Here is a 20,866-nt window from a genome sequence, read left to right as displayed (position 1 = left end):
TGCATCCATGGCTTATAAACCCACAATTTATACAGAGTCATTACCTCACTGCGATACCCTTAAACTATAAAGCCACTGCTCTGCACACAGGGGGAATCTCTTCTTATACTGCTCCTGGTTTTTAATTTCTTTTCGGATGCAGTCCTGTATCCCAATTAAACCTGTTAAGCCTGTATATCGGATGGACACAGAGGCTTTATGTGTGGCCCTGTCTTGTTCCGTCCAGTACATAAGTGGATAAAATAGGTTTTTTGCCTTTGTGGCTACAATTAAAGGACTTGAAACAGTGCTGAACTGAAAGGTGAGTCAGGCCACACAAAAAAAAAAAAAAAAAAAAAAAAGAACTGGGTGGTCTCTTTTTTCAGTTATGAAGACATTTCATTTTGTGGCAGACCTTGACTTCACTGCCCCTCAGCAGTGAAAAGGCTGGGGAGCGTAGCTATAGAGCAGCACAGACCCAGACTTCTGATAATAAACAGCACAAGCGTGCCCCTTAGATCCATGGCGGTGGAAAAGTGTGTAAAGCAGGAGGAACCATCCGAACCATCATTTACCAAAAAGATAACAGAGAACGAGACATGCCACCCATTCCCAGCACCGTTCAAAATGTTTTCATAAACAAGTGCCTGCTACACTAAGAGCATTTTCTATTTCGTGAAACGCTTCAGTTAAGGTGATTGAGGACTTTGGGTGCTATGCGGCCTCTGCTAGATATCAGCTACCTACTACTAGCCCATCTGGACTGAAGGAAGTAGAAAAGGTGCCCCGGATGCATCATCTTTACGGGTCGAAAAGAGAATATGGCAGGCACTCTCCCAGGACTTACAGAGTCTCCAAACTGTGCAGCCCATCAAAACAGTGCGTCCCCAAGCTCCGAATCCGGTTGTTGTGGAGATGCCTGCAGAGAAGAGAAGTCAGAACACTTGTAAGAGGTCCATCCCACCTTTCTTCCTCCACCATTTCTCTCAGTTGTGTCATCATCTTAAAGGCATTCGCCTTCTTCCATTCATATTACTGACCTCTGTAGGTCTCAGCATCATTAGGATCATGCTGGAGTCTTAAGTGGATCGTGAAGGGAATGAAATACAGATGCTATTATTTATTTAAGCCTTTTGTATACCATCATTCCTAACAAAGACCACAACGATTCACAAGAGACATTCATAGAGCATGGCTATTCAATAGTTTGATGAGACGTTCATTATATGGGTCTATACATTCATGGGTCTGTTCAATACATTCATGACTCAGGGCGATACTTGAAAGAGGAATAGTAGATGATCTCTGTAGCAGCACCTCTCCTATTTGCTGAAGCTTCAGAAGCACTTCCCTGCTGTAGTGCCACTACCAGCTTTGGAAGCTGCTTTATTTTGTAAGATTTCAGCCAATGCTGTTCTGATACTTGAGAGCCTTAACTATGTAAATATTTGCTGTATTTACAAAATGATTGTATGAGCAGGTCTCAAGACATAAGAAACTCCCAAGAAAAGCACAAGGAAGGCAGAAGACCTGAGACAGAAGAAGGTTTCTCCTGACACTGGGCAGGACACTGGTCATATACTATTCCTCTTCCAAGTATCGACTTGAGTCATGAATGTATTGGACTGACCCATGAATGTATAGACTCATGTCATCCCACACACAAAACCCCATCAGAGAGAGCAGCATTGCAAACTTTCACCTTTCTCTTCCCACCTCAGAACATGTATAGCATGGACAGAAGCAGTACAAGCTTCCCTGACACGCACACAGTGCCCCCCTACCCCCAAACACCCTCCCTAGGATAGATGCAGCACAGGTAGCAGAAGTGCAAACTTCCCTCACACACGTTGTCCTGTCAGTGTTTCAATGTGTCTCAGACCTGTCCTACAGAATCTACCTCTTGGAGAAAGAGGCTCATTCAGTCAAGCCTTGCTGCTTAATTCTCATATAATAGCCTCTGTTACAGCAGAGGTTATGGGCATGGGGAGCGTTTGAATTTCCGTGCCATCATGATGTAGTAAAGCAACTCAATAACAGTCCCTGCTGCACATCTGGAACTTCCAACCCATCTTTGATTGGACCGAGGTGGGTAGAAAAGAGGCCTGGGATGGACCTGCTGCCGTTGTATTCTTTTTCATGTTTTGTCCCAGGAACTCCTCCTCTCTCCTATTTCCAGGTCATTCAGAACTAGAGCCAGGATGTTGGCACCAGGAGCCTTCATTTGCAACTATCCTGGGATTTTTCCCCTTATTTGAGATCCTCTCCACTGTTCCCAGTCTGGTCATTACAGTGAGAGTCCTGAGACTGGGAGCCAGGCACTGGGATGGGCTCTAAACCCACTTACCTGGTGTTGCCCTGAGACTGGGAGCCAGGCACTGGGATGGGCTCTAAACCCACTTACCAGGTGTTGCCCTTAACAATGACCATGACTCCCTGCCCCATCCCCATCCAGGAGCTGTGAAGGTTGCTTCTGCAGCATCCCCAGCCCCAGCCAACCCACTGTGAGGAAAGTCAGATCTGGGACCCTCCACAAACCAAGAATGCAGGACTCCAGTCCTGGGAGGCCCAGAGTTTGTTCTTCATGGCAATCCAGCTGTACAAATCAACCAAGCACTTAGATCAGATGTCTGCAACCGTATCTGATGACCCAGCTCCATTTCTGACCCATGAGGTCCAGGGCTGTGCCCCCCTGTCCTAAGTTATGCCACGGCTCATTAGAGATCTTTAAAATCATCCTCCTTATGAAAAAAGTGGCCGGATAAAACCAAAACCTAAATCGTGGGGGGCGGCACAGTCTGTGATATTCAGTCCAGAGTTACTTAGTTTAAAGGCTAAAAATCACTTTTTTATTTCTCCACTTTGTTACTATACATAGAAAATGAAATATGATGGGTGGGATGTGTTCTTTCCAATGCTGCTATCATCATCAAATGATAGGAATATATTGGTTCATTCTGAGACAGAGAAAGTGAGAGAGCCTATAAAAAGAGATTTGAATTTATAACAGTGCTGGACCAAGAGTCAGAGTCCCGTTTAGACTATCAAACTGCTGCGCCTGACAGAATGCCGGGAAATGAGAGGGGTGGGGGATTTTTTTTTTAGATTAATAGAAGTGAGATTCTTACAGCACCACAAGGCCTGTGAGGTTCTGGAAGGCATAGTCTGGAATGTGCTGGATCTGGTTGAGCGCCAGCGTCATGGCCTGTAGGGCTGGCAGGTTATTCAGGGCCCGGATGGGAATCTCTGCCAGCGCGTTGTCATCCAGCCACAGGTGGCGCAAGGAACGTAGGCCCTCAAAGCTTCTCTCGGGCACCAAGGAGATAAAGTTGGCATCCAGGCGTCTGCAAAACACAAGAAGGGCAGATTACAGGTTAAAGGCTGGATTTTTATGGCCAGAAATGAGGATTGATTGATTTAGTTAAAGTTATTTTCATCCTGCACCCTCCGAAGTTCATGACAGGTAACAAAAATTCAAGCATAAAATAGGATGAGTTGTAGAGTTGTACTGTTGATTTGGATTTACTCAGACTGATTACAACAGAGGTGGAGTGTGGGCACTTGTGAGGAGATTTTAAGAGTAGCCATGCCTTTGGGATGAGCCCATTCTAGTGACCAGACATTTGGTATGCGATATCGCAGCTAACATCGTTACCAATAGCTAATGGAAATCCTCCTCTTTACTGTTTCAAGAAGTGATTCTCTATGGAACCAGCAAGCTTTAATGCTAAACTCTAGTTATATAGTTGGATTTATTTTTCTGCCTGCCTGGAAATTATCTTTCTCAATTGTTTCCAGCCAGCCCTGCTTAGGACTAGTAGTGACTTAGTGGTTAGACCAGCAAACTGAGAAGCAGGCAAGTCAGGGTTTAAATCTCACTTCTGCCCCCTGCTACTCCTTGTGACCTTAAGCAAGTTACTTTGCTGTCCACTTCCCCAGCTACCAACGTAGAGTGAAGCTGTCCGGTGACAGGGGAAATGCTTCCTGTACCTGAACTGTAACTTTCCTTCAGCACAGGTTTGGAAGGACGAGTAATCAATTCTCAAATCCACCCCCACATAACTTTCAAGAAAATAAGCCTGCAGATGCCACCTCCTTCCATTCCTCTCTCTGTACCCAGGGGATGCTATCTCTCCATGCCAAGAGATGACTTTGAGGGTCCTGGGGACACCTGCATCCACCAATCACTGGCTCTAGGAATCAGCAGCTGGCGGAATCCTTGCGTTGGTTGAGGGCATCCCTGCTCTTGCCACCATCAGCTAGAGGGGACAAAATGAATCTTACGACAACTAGCAGATCAAAAAGGGCTCCTTCGTTACCATCCCTATATCTTTCCAAAAATGAGCAAGAAAATGGGAAAAATCTGACAAAATACGGCTTCCAGGCAAAAAGTAGGCCTCTGGAAAACTGCAGAAACCTGCAAGTCAGTTTGCTTTGCCGTTCTAAAATAATTCTGAATTTGTGCAAGGAATTTCCTGTGGCTGCAGGTTGAGGAGAAAACTACAAAGCAAAATGGCCTTGCAGGATTTCTGCACTTCTATTAGCAAAAGGCAAACCTACTCCTCAGGCTTTTAAGACAAATAATTACTTGAAGAGATCCAGGTTACCAGAAGTATCCAGCTCACGGAGCCTGTTGTACAGTACGTTAGCTCCAGGGCATAATTACAAGTCCCTAGATGAAGCAAAACGAGGACTGGCTCAGCTTGTACCAGATGAGGATCACATTATCAAGAGGGCAAGATTGTTCAGCTTGAGTTGCACAGTTGATGGGATCGCAGCAGGGCTTGATTTGTCTGGGAATGGCCCAGAGCGCAGTTCCAGCACTTATTTTTTCAGGCTTAAGAGGCAGAGCAGCAGGGGTGGTGTTCTCCAGCCCCTTCCCTCCAGGCAGCCTGCAGGGAAGAGAAGAGGAGGGAATGAGCCTGGAGAAGACAGAGCAGAGCAGAGCCACTCTGCTCTATAATCCAGCCCCTCTCCTCCTGTTGGGGAGGACATGACTGAGGACCACTGGGGGGATTCATGGGGGTCGGAGGATGGAGGATCATGATTCTTAGGGTAGAGAGGATATCATAGAGAAAGGGGCCAATTCTTTCTACCCTTCTTCTTACCCCAGTGATTCTCCATCCCCAGCTCCCACCAGTGCTCAACCTCCCCCAGCTGTTTTTTTACCAATCAGTGCTCAGCAAGCATGTGAAGAGTGCATTTAGATATGTGCGTGTGTGCGTGTTTTGGAGACAGAGATTTCACATCCAGTCCTGCTCCACCTCCCCACCCTGACAGTTCCACTTCCTTTTTGTCTACAAATTAAGTCCTGGGTCGCAGTTTGGGTTTCCGGTGCTGTCATCTAGTAGCTCTTCTTGAGGAACGTGGGATGCGCTGCAACACCTTTACCCTTACTTTCAGTATTAAAACAGCATTCGATCATCAAACTGGAGGTGGGCGAGGGGTGGCGCAGGCAGCCAGAAATACATTTTGAGCAAGGCTGCCGATCGATCGTTCTTTAAACCTGCCTTCTGTCCTTTGCACATTTCCACCCCTCGCCCTCCCTCTTACGTACAGTCGAGAAATCTTTATTACACGTAGCCCCTCAGAGAAAACACAGGTAGAATTACTTCACAGCGAATGCCAGACAAAGAAAGCGCTTCCTCTCGGCTCCTTCCTTTGTAAAAAAAAAAAAAAAACATTCAAATCTTTAATTCCCTTACAAATCAACATGCCACTTCTCCCTGAATGCCAGAGTCTAGACCGGTGCCTTCCATGCCCTCTCCGCACAGCTGCGCTCCTCGCTTGCATCTTGTAAGCAGAGGCCTCCCTCTGTGTTTGTCTAGAGGTAATAAGGGAACCGCATGGGGTTGGCATGCATATAGTAGCTGGTAATTATATCAATTAAATAAGTACTAAGCCACGTTCGTCTCTTTCTTCCATGTGTGATTTTGACTTTTAAAGTGTCTTTTCTGATTTATATTGGTTGTAATTAAGCAGATTAGTGATTGCAAGTTGGCGCAAGCTCACTGCTGGTCCTGGTAGACTGCACGAGTTTGAGGGTTGATGTTGGATTTTGTTTTTTTCTACTCTTTTAGAATTTCTAGTGAATTTATTAATGTTGAAAGCTACCAGATGAATAACACTCCAACAGAGGGTTGTCATTTATCCAAAAAGCATGCAGAGCCCTACCACAGAGCAGGCCCAACGCAGGGTGCAGTGCAAGCTTCTCACACACACACACACACACACACACACACACACGCACAGCTCCACCACAAACAGATACAGCACAGGGAGCAGCAGATTATGTGCAGTGGCAGGGCAAGCTTTTAAACGCCCTGTCCACCCTTTTATTAGACTTTCATACCATCGCGTTAGCTCTGAGTTGTAGTGGAATTTTGCTGTCAGGTCATTCTCAGCACATATGCTTCAGTCCACCTTTTTATAGAGGGGGAGAGGCCAGCCTCCTCCTCAGACTGCTCTACGGCACATAAGCTATCACTTCGGTCGCAGTGCATGGGCCTTCTCTAGCTAAACACTCCAAAACGCCTCTTTCGTCACAGCAGAGCTCAGAAGCCCACAACAAAATGCATCAAGACTAAATGACTATTATAAATTAATGACATTTGTGTTTTCTTTAAATTATGTACCGTAAAGGGACTTCTATCCTTATTTAAGGAAACAGAATAGTCCTAGACTACAGCACAACATTTCTCAGCCCCTTATCAAAGCCCTTATTCTATAAGATTTTGGATTTCTACCAAGTATTTTATATGAAGGTCAACATGTCAGAAAGGGCAAAAATAACCTTTCAGAAAACATCTGCTCCTGCAGCACATTGATTTGATGGAATAAACAGCTGGTCCCCCTCCCTTTCCATGCTTCAAGGAATCAGCTCCTACTTTTTCACCATGCCCCCAAGCAGTATAACTATTCTAATTTTGAAAAGAATTAGCTTATACTGAAAGCTCCAGCTCCCTTCCCCCTCACCAGTGATAAACAATGGCATCAGGGCTGGTGAGAGCCATTGTGCATTGCCTTCGACCATCACCAGCTCTGCCACCAGCTGGCTCCGTAACATCCCCCTTGGGCAAAGATTCACCAGTTTCTCCTAGGAATGTGCTTTTGTTTTCTTTCATTTTAGAAATGAAAGCAAAACAAACATAATTTTGTTTGTTTTCTTTTTAATTTGTTTTCAAATACAAAATGCTGGGTCCCTTTTAACCTCTTCTCCACCCCTCTGACCCCCCCCCCCCCAATATCTTAACCCAGCCGTCAGCTCTAAATGGGGCATGAACGACTGGTGATGAGGTAAAATACTGGGGAAAGGGTCAGAACTCCGCACCCGACATTTTTCATTGTGTTTTGACTTTTTCATTTTCTTTGTTTTTTTTTTTTTCTCTTTGATTGTTTCTTTCATTTTTGAATAAACGAAACAAAGAAAGAAAACCAAAATGAAACAATAAGATGTGCAGTGCACACCCCTAGTTTCTCCTTCAGCATTGATACAGCTCATAAGGCTTTTGGGAGTTGACTGCCCTGAGGAAGATTCCATTTCTGGGGGGTGGAGGGTTTATCGCTTTTATAGATAATGGTGCTAGAAATGACTGTTTGGCATGTCTGGCTTCCTATCTTTGGCCCTTTTTCAATGACGGTGAAGACCATCCAAGTACCTTTTCAACTCTTCACGGCCATTATTTATTTTACATAATTATCAATATGAATTTTGTGGATCAGTACTTAAATAAATGTTCTACAGAGCTCTTAGTTGGTGTAATTATAACGCCATGGTTCCTATGAGGTTCATTTTCAGCCGCTGGCTGCTGAATTTTCCTGGCTATGTTAAAGTTAGCTCTTCGGCAGTCTTAAATTTATCCGGCTATATTAGCTGTTTATCCAGATAACTGAATTTGCCCCATAGCACCCCCACCCCTAAATTAGCCAGTTAACATTTGAGCCAGATAAAAAGTTATCCAGCTACCTTGTGGCTGGTCAACATGGAGAGATTTTCAAATCCTGCTGTTTATCTGGCCAAGTCCAAACTTAGGTGGACAAATGGCACTGAATAGGGATCTCCGATGTTTTTAAAATCCAATGTAAGATCAAGTTGATGATTGGAGAAAAAAGGTTGTTCTTCCTTTTACATGTCAGATTATCTTTCTATTTCACTGGACACAAAAGAGAATTAATAAAATAAAAAAAAAACAACAATATGGATTTAAAAAAGAAAAGAGCAGCATTTGTTGCTCTGACACACAGTATCAGAGCAGCTCAATGAATGACATCACATTTTTGCCAAGATGGCCGCCTTCAGGGCAGGAAGGAAATGAAAATGAGCCAGTTAGAATAGCACCGCCAGAAGGAAATGTGAAAGGTAACATTTCAAATGACTGCACTTCAAGTCCTATTAGTCATCATATAAACTTTTGAAACACGGCCCAGGGCAAAAGTACACCAAGTTTTAATTTCATGGAAATCCTACATGAGAGGAAGTGACCAAAATGAAATCCAACCCAGCCTAAGAATGTATACTTGACACCCAAAGAGAAAAAGGGATTTACGTTACCCTGAATATCCTAACCTGCTAGACAGCTGAATTCTAACACACCTGCCGTTTTGTATTCCTATCTCATGACCATCAGCATCCTCATTCATTTATTACATTTTCTTGGTCATTGGCAGGTGGTGGTAGGATACAATTCCCAACTAACTCATTGTTACATGGCCAGGCAGGGCCAGTCCTGGTTTTAACCCATTGCACTAGGTAAAGTTTTATGCTCACTTTCTTCTCTCTCCTCCCCCTGGATTATGTTTTGTATTTAAATATCTAGAAGTCAGTTTTCCAAGGGTTTAAGCCCTTAATATTTAGAGTTAGCCTCCTAAATTGGCCCTTTGGAAAATGTACTAGGCCTAAATTTAGGCTCCTAATTTCATTAGGCCTCTACAAAGTGGGTGGCTACAGAGGCAGCGATTGGATGAGGGTGGGGGGAAAGGTAGGGATCTAGCACTGATTTTCAGCACAGGCACCTGACTTAGAGGCCTAAATCAAGGCAAATGTATTTCAGACTTAACTTTAAGACCCTAAATTTCAATGAATTTTCAGTTGAAAACTGAATACCTGATATTCAGCGCTACTTAGCCCGATAAGTCACTTATCTGACTCAGCAGTTAGCCGGATATCCAGTGAGAAGACAGTGATCAGATCTGGGCAGCGCAATTATCTGGCTAACTTAGCCGGATAAGTAGCGATATTTATACTTATCTGGTTGTTAACTGGATAAGTTAGACCTGCCCATAGAGCAGGTCTAACTTAGCCAGATATGATATTCAGCAGCACAGACATACTGCTGAATTGGGTAAGGATTATCTGGCTCACTTACATAGACTTTTATTTTGACTATCTTCTTCATAGGCGCCTAAGTTCAGCTAAAAATAGGTTTGCAACCAAGGAGCCTAAATTTAGCTGTGCAGCTTTTTTTTGGAATATCAGCTTCATAGTTTTTCCCTATACACTGTTTAACTATTATAATTTGCATGCACTTTGTTTTAAACTATCTTTAAACTGATCTTCTTCTTACATAGAAGCATAGAAACATGATGGCAGAAAAAGACAGTACAAACTATCTAGTCTTCCCATCCACCCAATTAATTCGGCTTTGCAATCCCTATCACTCCCTCAGGGATCCCCACTGATTGTCCCCATGCTTTCTGGAATTCAGATCCTGTCCTTGTCTCCACCACCTCCACGCATCTCTGTAAAGAAATATTTCCTCAGATTATTCCCAAGTCTACGCCTCTTCAGTTTATTTAGTTTTATTTCTAGGAGCCAGCAGTTTCCTCTTGCTTCCAGCTCAGTCGGAACCAGTGCAGGGACCCTGGTGCCAGGACTGTCCTAGCTGGTTAATTCTATCAACACGCCATGCCAGACAGACCCGGCTGCTGGTTAATTCTATTAGCACGCCATGCCAGACAGACCCGGCTGCTGGTTAATTCTATCATCACGGCATGCCAGACAGACCCGGCTGCTGGTTAATTCTATCATCACGGCATGCCAGACAGACCCGGCAGCTGGTTAATTCTATCATCACGGCATGCCAGACAGACCCGGCAGCTGGTTAATTCTATCATCACACAATGCCAGACAGACCCGGCTGCTGGTTAATTCTATCATCACGGCATGCCAGACAGACCCGGCTGCTGGTTAATTCTATCATCACGCAATGCCAGACAGACCCGGCTGCTGGTTAATTCTATCATCAGGCAATGCCAGACAGACCCGGCTGCTGCTGCATTCTATCACGGTATGCCAGACAGACCCAGCTGCTGGTTAATTCTATCATCACGCAATGCCAGACAGACCCGGCTGCTGGTTAATTCTATCATCACGCAATGCCAGACAGACCCGACTGCTGGTTAATTCTATCATCACGCAATGCCAGACAGACCCGGCTGCTGGTTAATTCTATCATCACGCAATGCCAGACAGACCCGGCTGCTGCTGCATTCTATCATCACGCAATGCCAGACAGACCCGGCTGCTGGTTAATTCTATCATCACGCAATGCCAGACAGACCCGGCTGCTGCTGCATTCTATCATCAAGCAATGCCAGACAGACCCGGCTGCTGGTTAATTCTATCATCACGGCATGCCAGACAGACCCGGCTGCTGGTTAATTCTATCATCACGGCATGCCAGACAGACCCGGCAGCTGGTTAATTCTATCATCACGGCATGCCAGACAGACCCGGCAGCTGGTTAATTCTATCATCACACAATGCCAGACAGACCCGGCTGCTGGTTAATTCTATCATCACGGCATGCCAGACAGACCCGGCTGCTGGTTAATTCTATCATCACGCAATGCCAGACAGACCCGGCTGCTGGTTAATTCTATCATCAGGCAATGCCAGACAGACCCGGCTGCTGCTGCATTCTATCACGGTATGCCAGACAGACCCAGCTGCTGGTTAATTCTATCATCACGCAATGCCAGACAGACCCGGCTGCTGGTTAATTCTATCATCACGCAATGCCAGACAGACCCGACTGCTGGTTAATTCTATCATCACGCAATGCCAGACAGACCCGGCTGCTGGTTAATTCTATCATCACGCAATGCCAGACAGACCCGGCTGCTGCTGCATTCTATCATCACGCAATGCCAGACAGACCCGGCTGCTGGTTAATTCTATCATCACGCAATGCCAGACAGACCCGGCTGCTGCTGCATTCTATCATCACGCAATGCCAGACAGACCCGGCTGCTGGTGAATTCTATCATCACGCAATGCCAGACAGACCCGGCTGCTGCTGCATTCTATCATCACGCAATGCCAGACAGACCCGGCTGCTGGTGAATTCTATCATCACGCAATGCCAGACAGACCCGGCTGCTGGTGAATTCTATCATCACGCAATGCCAGACAGACCCGGCTGCTGGTTAATTCTATCATCACGCAATGCCAGACAGACCCGGCTGCTGGTTAATTCTATCATCACGCAATGCCAGACAGACCCGGCTGCTGGTTAATTCTATCATCACGCAATGCCAGACAGACCCGGCTGCTGGTTAATTCTATCATCACGCAATGCCAGACAGACCCGGCTGCTGGTTAATTCTATCATCACGCAATGCCAGACAGACCCGGCTGCTGGTTAATTCTATCATCACGCAATGCCAGACAGACCCGGCTGCTGGTTAATTCTATCATCACGTAATGCCAGACAGACCCGGCTGCTGGTTAATTCTATCATCACGGCATGCCAGACAGACCCGGCTGCTGGTTAATTCTATCATCACGGCATGCCAGACAGACCCGGCTGCTGGTTAATTCTATCATCACGCAATGCCAGACAGACCCGGCTGCTGGTTAATTCTATCATCACGTAATGCCAGACAGACCCGGCTGCTGGTTAATTCTATCATCACGGCATGCCAGACAGACCCGGCTGCTGGTTAATTCTATCATCACGGCATGCCAGACAGACCCGGCTGCTGGTTAATTCTATCATCACGGCATGCCAGACAGACCCGGCTGCTGGTTAATTCTATCATCACGCAATGCCAGACAGACCCGGCTGCTGGTTAATTCTATCATCACGCAATGCCAGACAGACCCGGCTGCTGGTTAATTCTATCATCACGCAATGCCAGACAGACCCTGCTGCTGGTTAATTCTATCATCACACAATGCCAGACAGACCCGGCTGCTGGTTAATTCTATCATCACACAATGCCAGACAGACCCGGCTGCTGGTTAATTCTATCATCACGGCATGCCAGACAGACCCGGCTGCTGGTTAATTCTATCATCACGGCATGCCAGACAGACCCGGCTGCTGGTTAATTCTATCATCACGGCATGCCAGACAGACCCGGCTGCTGGTTAATTCTATCATCACACAATGCCAGACAGACCCGGCTGCTGGTTAATTCTATCATCACACAATGCCAGACAGACCCGGCTGCTGGTTAATTCTATCATCACACAATGCCAGACAGACCCGGCTGCTGGTTAATTCTATCATCACACAATGCCAGACAGACCCGGCTGCTGGTTAATTCTATCATCACACAATGCCAGACAGACCCGGCTGCTGGTTAATTCTATCATCACACAATGCCAGACAGACCCGGCTGCTGGTTAATTCTATCATCACACAATGCCAGACAGACCCGGCTACTGGTTAATTCTATCATCACGCAATGCCAGACAGACCCGGCTGCTGCTGCATTCTGTCATCACGCAATGCCAGACAGACCTGGTTGCCTATGTTTGTGCTAGAACTTCTGGTTTCATATTTTCCTTTATGTTTTAGTTGCTGAATTCTTTGAGTTTCTGTACTTGAAACATTTAAACACGGGCAACTAAGGATTTTCTGTGCTTGTGCCTTGCCCATACTTGGGAGTTCTCTGAATTTGAACAAGCATCTTCCAGTTTACAGACCCCCGACTCTGGGTCTCTGGGAGAGAAGGCAAGATTTGCTGGAAGGGGGGGCGTGCCCCCTCTAAAAATCATGATGCCCTCTCTTTCTTCCCCCAGCATGGCTGCCTCTCTTTCCTCAGGTGTTTCTTGTGAATTGTGGAAGAGCCAGCGCCAGGCTGTCACAGGGGTCGCTGCAGAGGCAGCAGCCGGGAGCCCATCTAAAGTAGAAAATGGATAAAGACTTGTGTTTGCCATGCTAGTCCACCTGAATGCACATTTCTGGACCCGAGGAAGGGAGAGCCAAACCCTGAAAGCTGGTCAAGAAATGTATTGTTAGTCCAATACAAAGGGATCACCTTATATTATTATTTTTTTTGTTTGTTTGTCAGCCTTTATTCCTTTAAATGTAGAAAAGGTTTAAGTTGCAACTGATGTACCCAGGAGGGATCTAAGGACTATTTAGCAGTTTTATCTAAATTTCAGAGTTGGGAACCCTAACGAGAGCCCCAGCAAATTCCTAGCACCTTCCATAATAACAAAGGTGAGAGGAGCGGGCGGACAGGAATAGTTTTCCATGACTGAAGCACTTCTCCTAACTTAGCACAACTTTTCGTAGCACTTCTGATTCACAAATCACCCGTTGACCCTGCAGATTCAGTGGGCTGTGAGACTTGGAGCTGTTGGTGCCTCAGTGGTTGGTGAACCGAGCCCAATTCAGTCTCATCTAGAGCTGAGTTGAGCTGTGCTGAGACAGTAGTTCCGTTGTTCAGGAAAAAAAAACTGGAATCGTTCCACAGCACATTTCATATGTCTTTACACTACCACCATCCAGACATCCAAAAACTATATAGTTGCAAATAATTTTTAAAAGCCCTCTGGGGCACCATTGGGCACTGCTATTTTGGAAGACCTGGCTTCTGTTCTTTGGGTTGGCTGGTGCTGGGAATGCTGCAGAGGTAGCGTTCGCAGTCCTGGGGAAGTAGACGGGGGAGAGTCCCAGTTAGCATGCCGTGGTGGCATTTAGTGGCCAGACTCAGGAACCACAGCCGCCGGGTTTCCGAAGGGGGCTGTGATCTGCGGCCCCTGGCTGAGCGCAGTCCTTGTGATGGCAGGACCAGGCGGGATGGGGGAATGACATGAGAGGAATCCCCAGGTATTTGGGGGAGGTTGTTCACAGCACCGTAGGCCAGCAGGAGCCAGTTCCAACTACGCTGCAAACTCAAAGGGGCAAGAGGGAACTGCCAGGGCTACCACAAGACTAAAATCTTTCGTGCAAAAACCTATAGAGATTCCAGTTAGCTCCCAGACCAGCGCAGCACATGATAATTCACATCATTATGATGCCCCATCCTTGAGCATGGGGAGGTCATCAGACTTGCTTAAGGCTAGGCAGTGAGTGGGTGGACGGAAGAATGGAACCAGGGTCTGCAGCTATTGCTTTAACCTCGGTACCAAGCCCAGTTTACAGAGAGTCAAAAGCTTTGTCTGTGCACGGTCCTATTTAAGGAGGTATCTGTAAAAATTAAACGAAGGATAGTAAAGGCGAAAAGAAAAGGCCTACCGGATCGTTCCACAATTCCCATGCTAATTCACCTGCTGTCATGACAATTTATATGCGCGTAGGAATCCAACCAGGTGGTAAGAGTTGCATGTGTGTCTGCACATCAAAGGAGGGCTACCTACACATTCCTCAAATCAACAGCCATATCCAACAATAATTATATACTCCCCAGGGTCCCTTATTATCCAGCTTACTCTGCAGGGCTTTCTAAGAAGTGCGTTGTAAATGTGGCAGCCCACGGGCTTTCAGAATTGTGCCGGAGATGGGCTACGGCTCTCAGGTGCCGAACATGCCAGAGACTGCAGAAAACATGAGAAACGACAAGAGGAGGGTCAAGGTGCGGCAGGGGAGGTTCTAGCGAAACGAAGAATACAAGGGCTGGAAATATCGGATGCCTCCAGTGAAATGCAAAATAAAAAGCAGGGGACTAGGTATGCTGCAAGGCACAGGAGCCTGTGCAGCGCATCGGTTGAATGCATAGCCATCGGCTCCGGCTTCGCCATTCAGGGGACTCTTTTTGGGGGCCAATGTAATAAGCTGTGCTCAGCAGGAGGGCAAAGATTTAGCCTCAGTTGTGCGCATATGTTTTGTGCACAGACTCCTGATGCAGCCAGAGTTTTGTGCCTAAAAAATGGGAAAGCTGCTTAGCGCCCTCCATTGGCAAACCCATGCTAATGAAGGCATTAGCTATTCCCCCCCCAATAGAGAGAGCTGCGCTGGCTTAACTCGGGTTTTCCTAGTCTGGAAATGTAACTCCTGGTCAGAGATGGCGTAAAGTTTCCAGTGCTAGTGTCAGGCTAGGAGGATTGCAGAAGTTCTGGTGCCTGGCCCTGTATTCGGATTTATGTGCAGAAAACGTGTCTTCTATGCTGAAAGCATTTTTGTGTGCATAAATCCTATTTTATGAGCACAAAACAAGCATAAATCATGTTTTGTAAGCAAAAAAAAAGTATTTTATGTGCAGAAAACATGATTTTTATAGGCATGAACCCTATCCAAGACCCTCCCCTCCACTGCCTGAGTCAAAATGCGTGATCAGCATGAGCTGAGTGCACACTAAGTCGGGTTTCTGCGCACTTTTTTTTTTGCGCTCTGCGTACATTTGCAGACCAATTGCTTACTGCATCAGGACTTCAATTCTGGGTACAGAAACCGTGCTCCGACTTTCACCGTTCAGTCTCAGCGCAGGGCTCTTTCTATCGGCCCCCTTGGTTCGTCTCCCCCCACCCCACTTGCATCTGCTCCCCTCATTCTCCCCCTCCCCCCACATCTTTTCATAATGTTTTTCCTTCCCCCTACAGGTAGTTTTGTTGGCGTGGTGAAACGAGCCGCAGAATGCATTCCAGCATGGGTCCTTGTGAAATTCCTTCCTTCTACACCGAGGGAACATAAACAGACCTGGGAGAACGTCGCCAACAGGGATGATTTCTGGAAGGTGAGTAATTTTGACCATGGGGCGTGTGTGTGTCTGCGTGGCAATGTGAATTATATAAAGTAAGACCTCTCCATAGAGAACAAAAGCCTTTCCGCGAGCTGCGGTTCTGGATTGACAGAACCGTGGAGGGGGAGGGGGGGACAGGGGGTTCTCAGGGCTGAAACAGCAGGGGGCGTTGCAGGGCAGGACTGAAGTGCCCCGGCAGGGGGAGGTGCCGGGCAGAGCGGAGGCTTTGGTTGGCAAAAGCTACCCAATAGGTCACCAGTCTTTCAACTGCCAGGCACCCTAATACGCCCCCCCCCCCCCCCGTGTTGCCAAATAATGCGAACTGGTTCAGATTGTCCTGCACCTTCATCCAGAAATCGCAGCTCGGCAAGCAGGAAGCAGGAGAAGAAAGAACGCACCTTTAACGGAGGGCAGAGAGAGGTGGGGAGCCGGTGGCAAGCTGCCAACCCAAATTACAGCAGAATAAACAAGGATTATTCCATCTGCAGAAAAAAGGCAGCTGCACTCAAGGCACAGTTTAAGCCCATGGAAGCCCAAAAAAAGCCTAAACATGACTTTCTTTTTTTTCAATATTATTATTCTTGTATGAAAGAGAAATCCAAGGCTGTTTTTTTCCTTGATCTTTTAATTCAGAAACACATACATTTTTTTTTTCACTCTCTTTTCCTTGGAAACGCCATAACTATCGTTTCCAGCACCTGTTGCTTTGAAATACCTAAGGCTTTTTATTCACCCTTACCCCTCCCCCTCATCATCTGCTGGCAAGAGAACAGAAGAACAGCCTCCTCCCCCCCTCCCCCCCAGCTCCAATCTGCTCCAGGTAAGAGCTGTAACCGCAAAGCCATTAATTAATCTGACACACGACTCTCGCAGCAGAGTTGGCACAGGATGGCTGCAGCCACACACCAGTAAGTGCTGGCCCTGCTTCCCTCCCTCTGTCCCCCACACCATTAGAGGGCAGGTAATGTTGCTCAGCCAATCTAAAGGATCCGGGGGAAAGACATTGCCATTCTTAGGGTTTCATAAAGGATAGAAACATAGGCCTAGGATGGTCGATCAGCTGGTGAAAGCATTCAGAAGCAAGGATGGCCAGGTCCTGCCTGTGAAAGCACGATTGTCTGTTAGTCAGGACCTGAAATGACTGAAGACACCACCGCAAGCTCTGGTTCCAACTAGTCTGAGGTTTAGTTACGGAAGGCATAATTTGAGTGTATACAGGTTTTCATTATCTGTGCTGAGCATAGTGGTTTCCACTTCATCCTTCCATTTCAGAGTTCACCAAGTTCTCAAAGCCTTCCTCCTTACAACCTGTCTCCTAATATTAGCCTGATAGCTTTGGAATCACAGATCACTGCTACGTCTTACTCAGACCTCAGATACGCTACTCAGCTCCAAGATTTTAAAGTGTGCGGCTTCTCCCCAGTTTTCCCAAAGAAAGAGTCTTCTTACTCATTCTCTACTCAATAATTCACTTTCTTAGAAGGTATTACCCAATGAATCCTGTCTCCCAATGCCTTCACGGCCTGGAAACTCTCATAAGTTGGGTTGTATGCTGCTCCCAGCAGCTCAGAGCTTCATCTGGAGTTTGGCCATGCTTCCTGAAGACCTCCTGTCTCTCAGGTCCCTTCACACACCAAAATTTATCATCAGTCATTCACTCTAGTAATACTGGTATGATCAGCGTGACATTACAGCTATACATACCTCAGCGAACACTAAGATCTCAAAATAAAGGACTATTGACTGTTCCCACTCTGCGGAGTACACATCTGACTCAAGTAAGACATCCATAACAGGTCCAAAGCTTTGGAACTCTCTACACTAGATATTACGTGTGATGCCAGATCAAAAGAGATTTAAATGTGAGCTAAAAACATGGCTATTCAAAAATGCATATAACCTAACTTAAAAACATCAGAATTTAAAGAGCTACAATAACAAGACAGACAAGAGATATTAATTGAAGCATGAGAGAACATAAGAATCTTAAAACAATGTACATATCATTATGTGATAAGAACATAAGATATGCCATACTGGGTCAGATCAAGGGTCCATCAAGCCCAGTATCCTGTTTCCAAGTCACAAGTACCTAGCAAGTATCCAAACAAAAAAATCACAAGCTACTATTGCTTATTAATTAATAGCAGTTTATGGATTTTTCCTCTAGGAACTTATCCAAACCTTTTTTAAACCCAGTTACACTAACTGCTGTAACCACATCCTCTGGCAATGAATTCCAGAGTTTAACTATGCATTGAGTGAAAAATAATTTTCTTCAATTTGTTTTAAATGAGCTACTAGCTAGCTTCATGGAGTGCCTGGTCCTTCTATTATCTGAGAACGTAAATAACTGATTTACATTAACTTATTCAAGTTCTTTCATGATTTTGTAGACCTCTATCATATCCTGCCTCAGTCGTCTCTTCTCCAAACTGAACAGCCCTAACTTCTTCAGCCTTTCCTCATAGAGCAGCTATTCCATGCCCCTTATCATTTTGTTTGCCCTTCTTTGCACTTTCTCCAGTGCAACTATATCCCAGAACTGCACACAGAATTCAAGATGCAGCCTCACCATGAAGCGATAGAGAGGCAATATGACATCCTCCATTTTATTTGCCATTCCCTTCCTAATAATTCCTAACATTCTATTGGCTTTTGTGATCGACACAGCACACTAAGCTAACAATTTCAATGCTCTATGACGCCTAGATCTCTTTCCTGGATGGGAACGCCCTAAGATAGAACCTAACATTGAGTAACTACAGAAAGGGGTTTTTCCCCTATATGCATCACTTTGCACTTGTCGACATTAAATTTCATCTGCCATTTGGATGCCCAATCTTCCAGTCTCGCAAGGTCCTCTTACAATTCATCACAATCCACTTGAGATTTAACTACTTTGCATAATTTTGTGTCATCCGCAAATTTGATCATCTCACTTGACTTATCCCGTTCTAGATCATTTATAAATATTTTGAAAAGCACCGGTCCAAGTACAGATCCCTGAGGCACTCCACTGTTTACCTTTTTCCACTGTGAAAACGTGACCATTTAATCCTACTCTCTGTTTCCTGTCTTTTAACCAGCTTGCAGTCTATGAAAGGACATCGCCTCCTATCCCATAACTTTTTAGTTTTTTTTAGAAGCCTCTCATGCAGAACTTTGTCGAACACCTTCTGAAAATCCAAATACACCACACCTACCGGTTCACCTTTATCCATATGTTTATTAACCCCTTCAAAAGAATGAAGCAGATTTGTGAGGCAAGACTTCCCTTGGGTAAATCCATGTTGGTTGTGTCCCATCAAACCTTGTCTATATAATTGTTTTGTGATTATATTCTTTATAACAGATTCCACGATTTTTTCCAAAGAAGTCAGGTTCATCAGCCTATAGTTTCCCGGATCACCCCTGGATCCCATTTTAAATATCAGGGTTATATTGGCCATCTTCCAATCTTCAGGTACATTGGATAATTTTAATGATAGGTTACAAATTAATTGAAATAGGTCTTAAATTTCATTTTTTAATTCTTTTAGAACCTTAGGGTGTATACCATCCAGTCCAGGTGATTTACTATTCTTCAGTTTCTCAATCAGGCCTACCACATCTTCCAGGTTCACCGTGATTTGGTGCAGTTCATCTGAATCATTACCCATTTGTTATATTTTCCTGCATTACTTGCCTTAAGTATTAGATCTTTAGTAAGCAACTGAATATGTATTGGAACATTTCATTTCATTTGAGATATGTTAATCCCTGTTTATGAATACTACCTATGCAAACCGTCAAGATTTGTTGATTAATAATTATGAATGTTGGTTCTGTAAACCGTTGTGTATAAGTAAATAAATAAATAAATAAATAAAATCAATCTCTCTGAGCATGTTCACAATCTCTGTGGGACACAGGAGCACCATATTTATTTATTTATTTATTTAACAGTTTTATATACCGAAGTTCTAGCAACAAAGTTACTAATCAATTCGGTTTACATTGTAACAATAAAATTGACAGAATGTAGAATAATGTCTTACAGAGAACAGGGAAAATTTAACTTGGAAAAATAAAATAAAATAACTTAATGAGAACAATAAATAACTTCAACGGAGCAAGGAGAGTACAATTTAAATAACAAAATAATTTAGGAGAATATATGTTCGGAATTGAATGAGTCGGGCCTGAGGTCGAATATTGAAAAGTTCAGAATAGTTATTGGGATTAGGAGAATGCTTGATTAAACAACCAAGTCTTGAGTCTCTTTTTAAAGGTGGGAGTCGATTGTTCCAATCTCAGGTCAGGAGGGAGAGAGTTCCAGAGTTTAGGTCCAGCGGTGGAAAGAGCTCTTTTACTAAGAGAAGTTTTGAGCGGATGGGCCTTAAGCGTGCCTCTCTGGGCTAGCCTCGTTGGACGGGAAGAGGTGTGAAGTTGTAAAGGGATGGTGAGTTCAATTGGAGAAGAGTTTTTGATGACTTTGTGGATTATTGTTATGGTTTTATAGAAGATTCTCTGATTGATGGGGAGCCAGTGAAGGTTCTTTAAGATGGGTGTAATATGTTCCCTTTTGTTGGATTTGGTTAGAATCCTCGCAGTGGCATTTTGTAATAATTGTAGAGGTTTCAAGTGTTAGCGGGTAGACCAAGCAGTAAAGAGTTACAATAATCTATTTTCGAGAATATTATTGTTTGTAGAACATATCTGAAGTCATGGAAATATAATAGGGGTCTTAGTCTCTTTAATAATTGAAGTTTAAAGAAGCAATCTTTATTGCCATATTCTGGGACATAGCATGTAACATGGTTGCTACATTTGCAACCTCCCCTTCCAAAACCCCACTGCACATTCCCAACCCCTTCCGCAGTCCCCAGTGCCCACTACCACACCCTAGCCCTTCTTCCTCATTACCCAGTTTCACACTCTCCCATCCCCAGTCCCCCTTGCTCAATCTTATACACCCCATCCCCCTTTC

The 20,866-nt window shown here is 45.0% G+C and overlaps 2 protein-coding genes across 6 annotated transcripts in view; one reads left to right on the top strand and one right to left on the bottom strand.

Moving 5' to 3' along the window:
• The window catches only part of LGR6 (leucine rich repeat containing G protein-coupled receptor 6), a 168,737-nt gene that overhangs the window by 35,243 nt on the left and 112,628 nt on the right, over positions 1-20,866 (bottom strand). For all 5 annotated transcript variants that reach the window (XM_029572346.1, XM_029572348.1, XM_029572347.1 and 2 more), the window contains 2 exons: positions 3,108-3,323; positions 827-898 (listed from right to left, as the gene is read on the bottom strand). In XM_029572346.1, the coding sequence (XP_029428206.1) occupies positions 827-898; positions 3,108-3,323 (288 nt within the window). The remainder of the gene's footprint in view (positions 1-826; positions 899-3,107; positions 3,324-20,866) is intronic.
• UBE2T (ubiquitin conjugating enzyme E2 T) overlaps positions 1-20,866 on the top strand; it is a 117,587-nt gene that overhangs the window by 63,806 nt on the left and 32,915 nt on the right. Inside the window, exon 7 of the transcript XR_003852087.1 lies at positions 15,755-15,888. The gene's annotated coding sequence lies outside the window, so the exon portion shown is untranslated. The remainder of the gene's footprint in view (positions 1-15,754; positions 15,889-20,866) is intronic.

Source organism: Rhinatrema bivittatum, chromosome 12 (assembly GCF_901001135.1).
Source record: "Rhinatrema bivittatum chromosome 12, aRhiBiv1.1, whole genome shotgun sequence".
In the NCBI taxonomy this organism is placed as follows: Eukaryota; Metazoa; Chordata; class Amphibia; order Gymnophiona; family Rhinatrematidae; genus Rhinatrema; species Rhinatrema bivittatum.
This window is presented reverse-complemented; position numbering and strand designations above follow the sequence as displayed.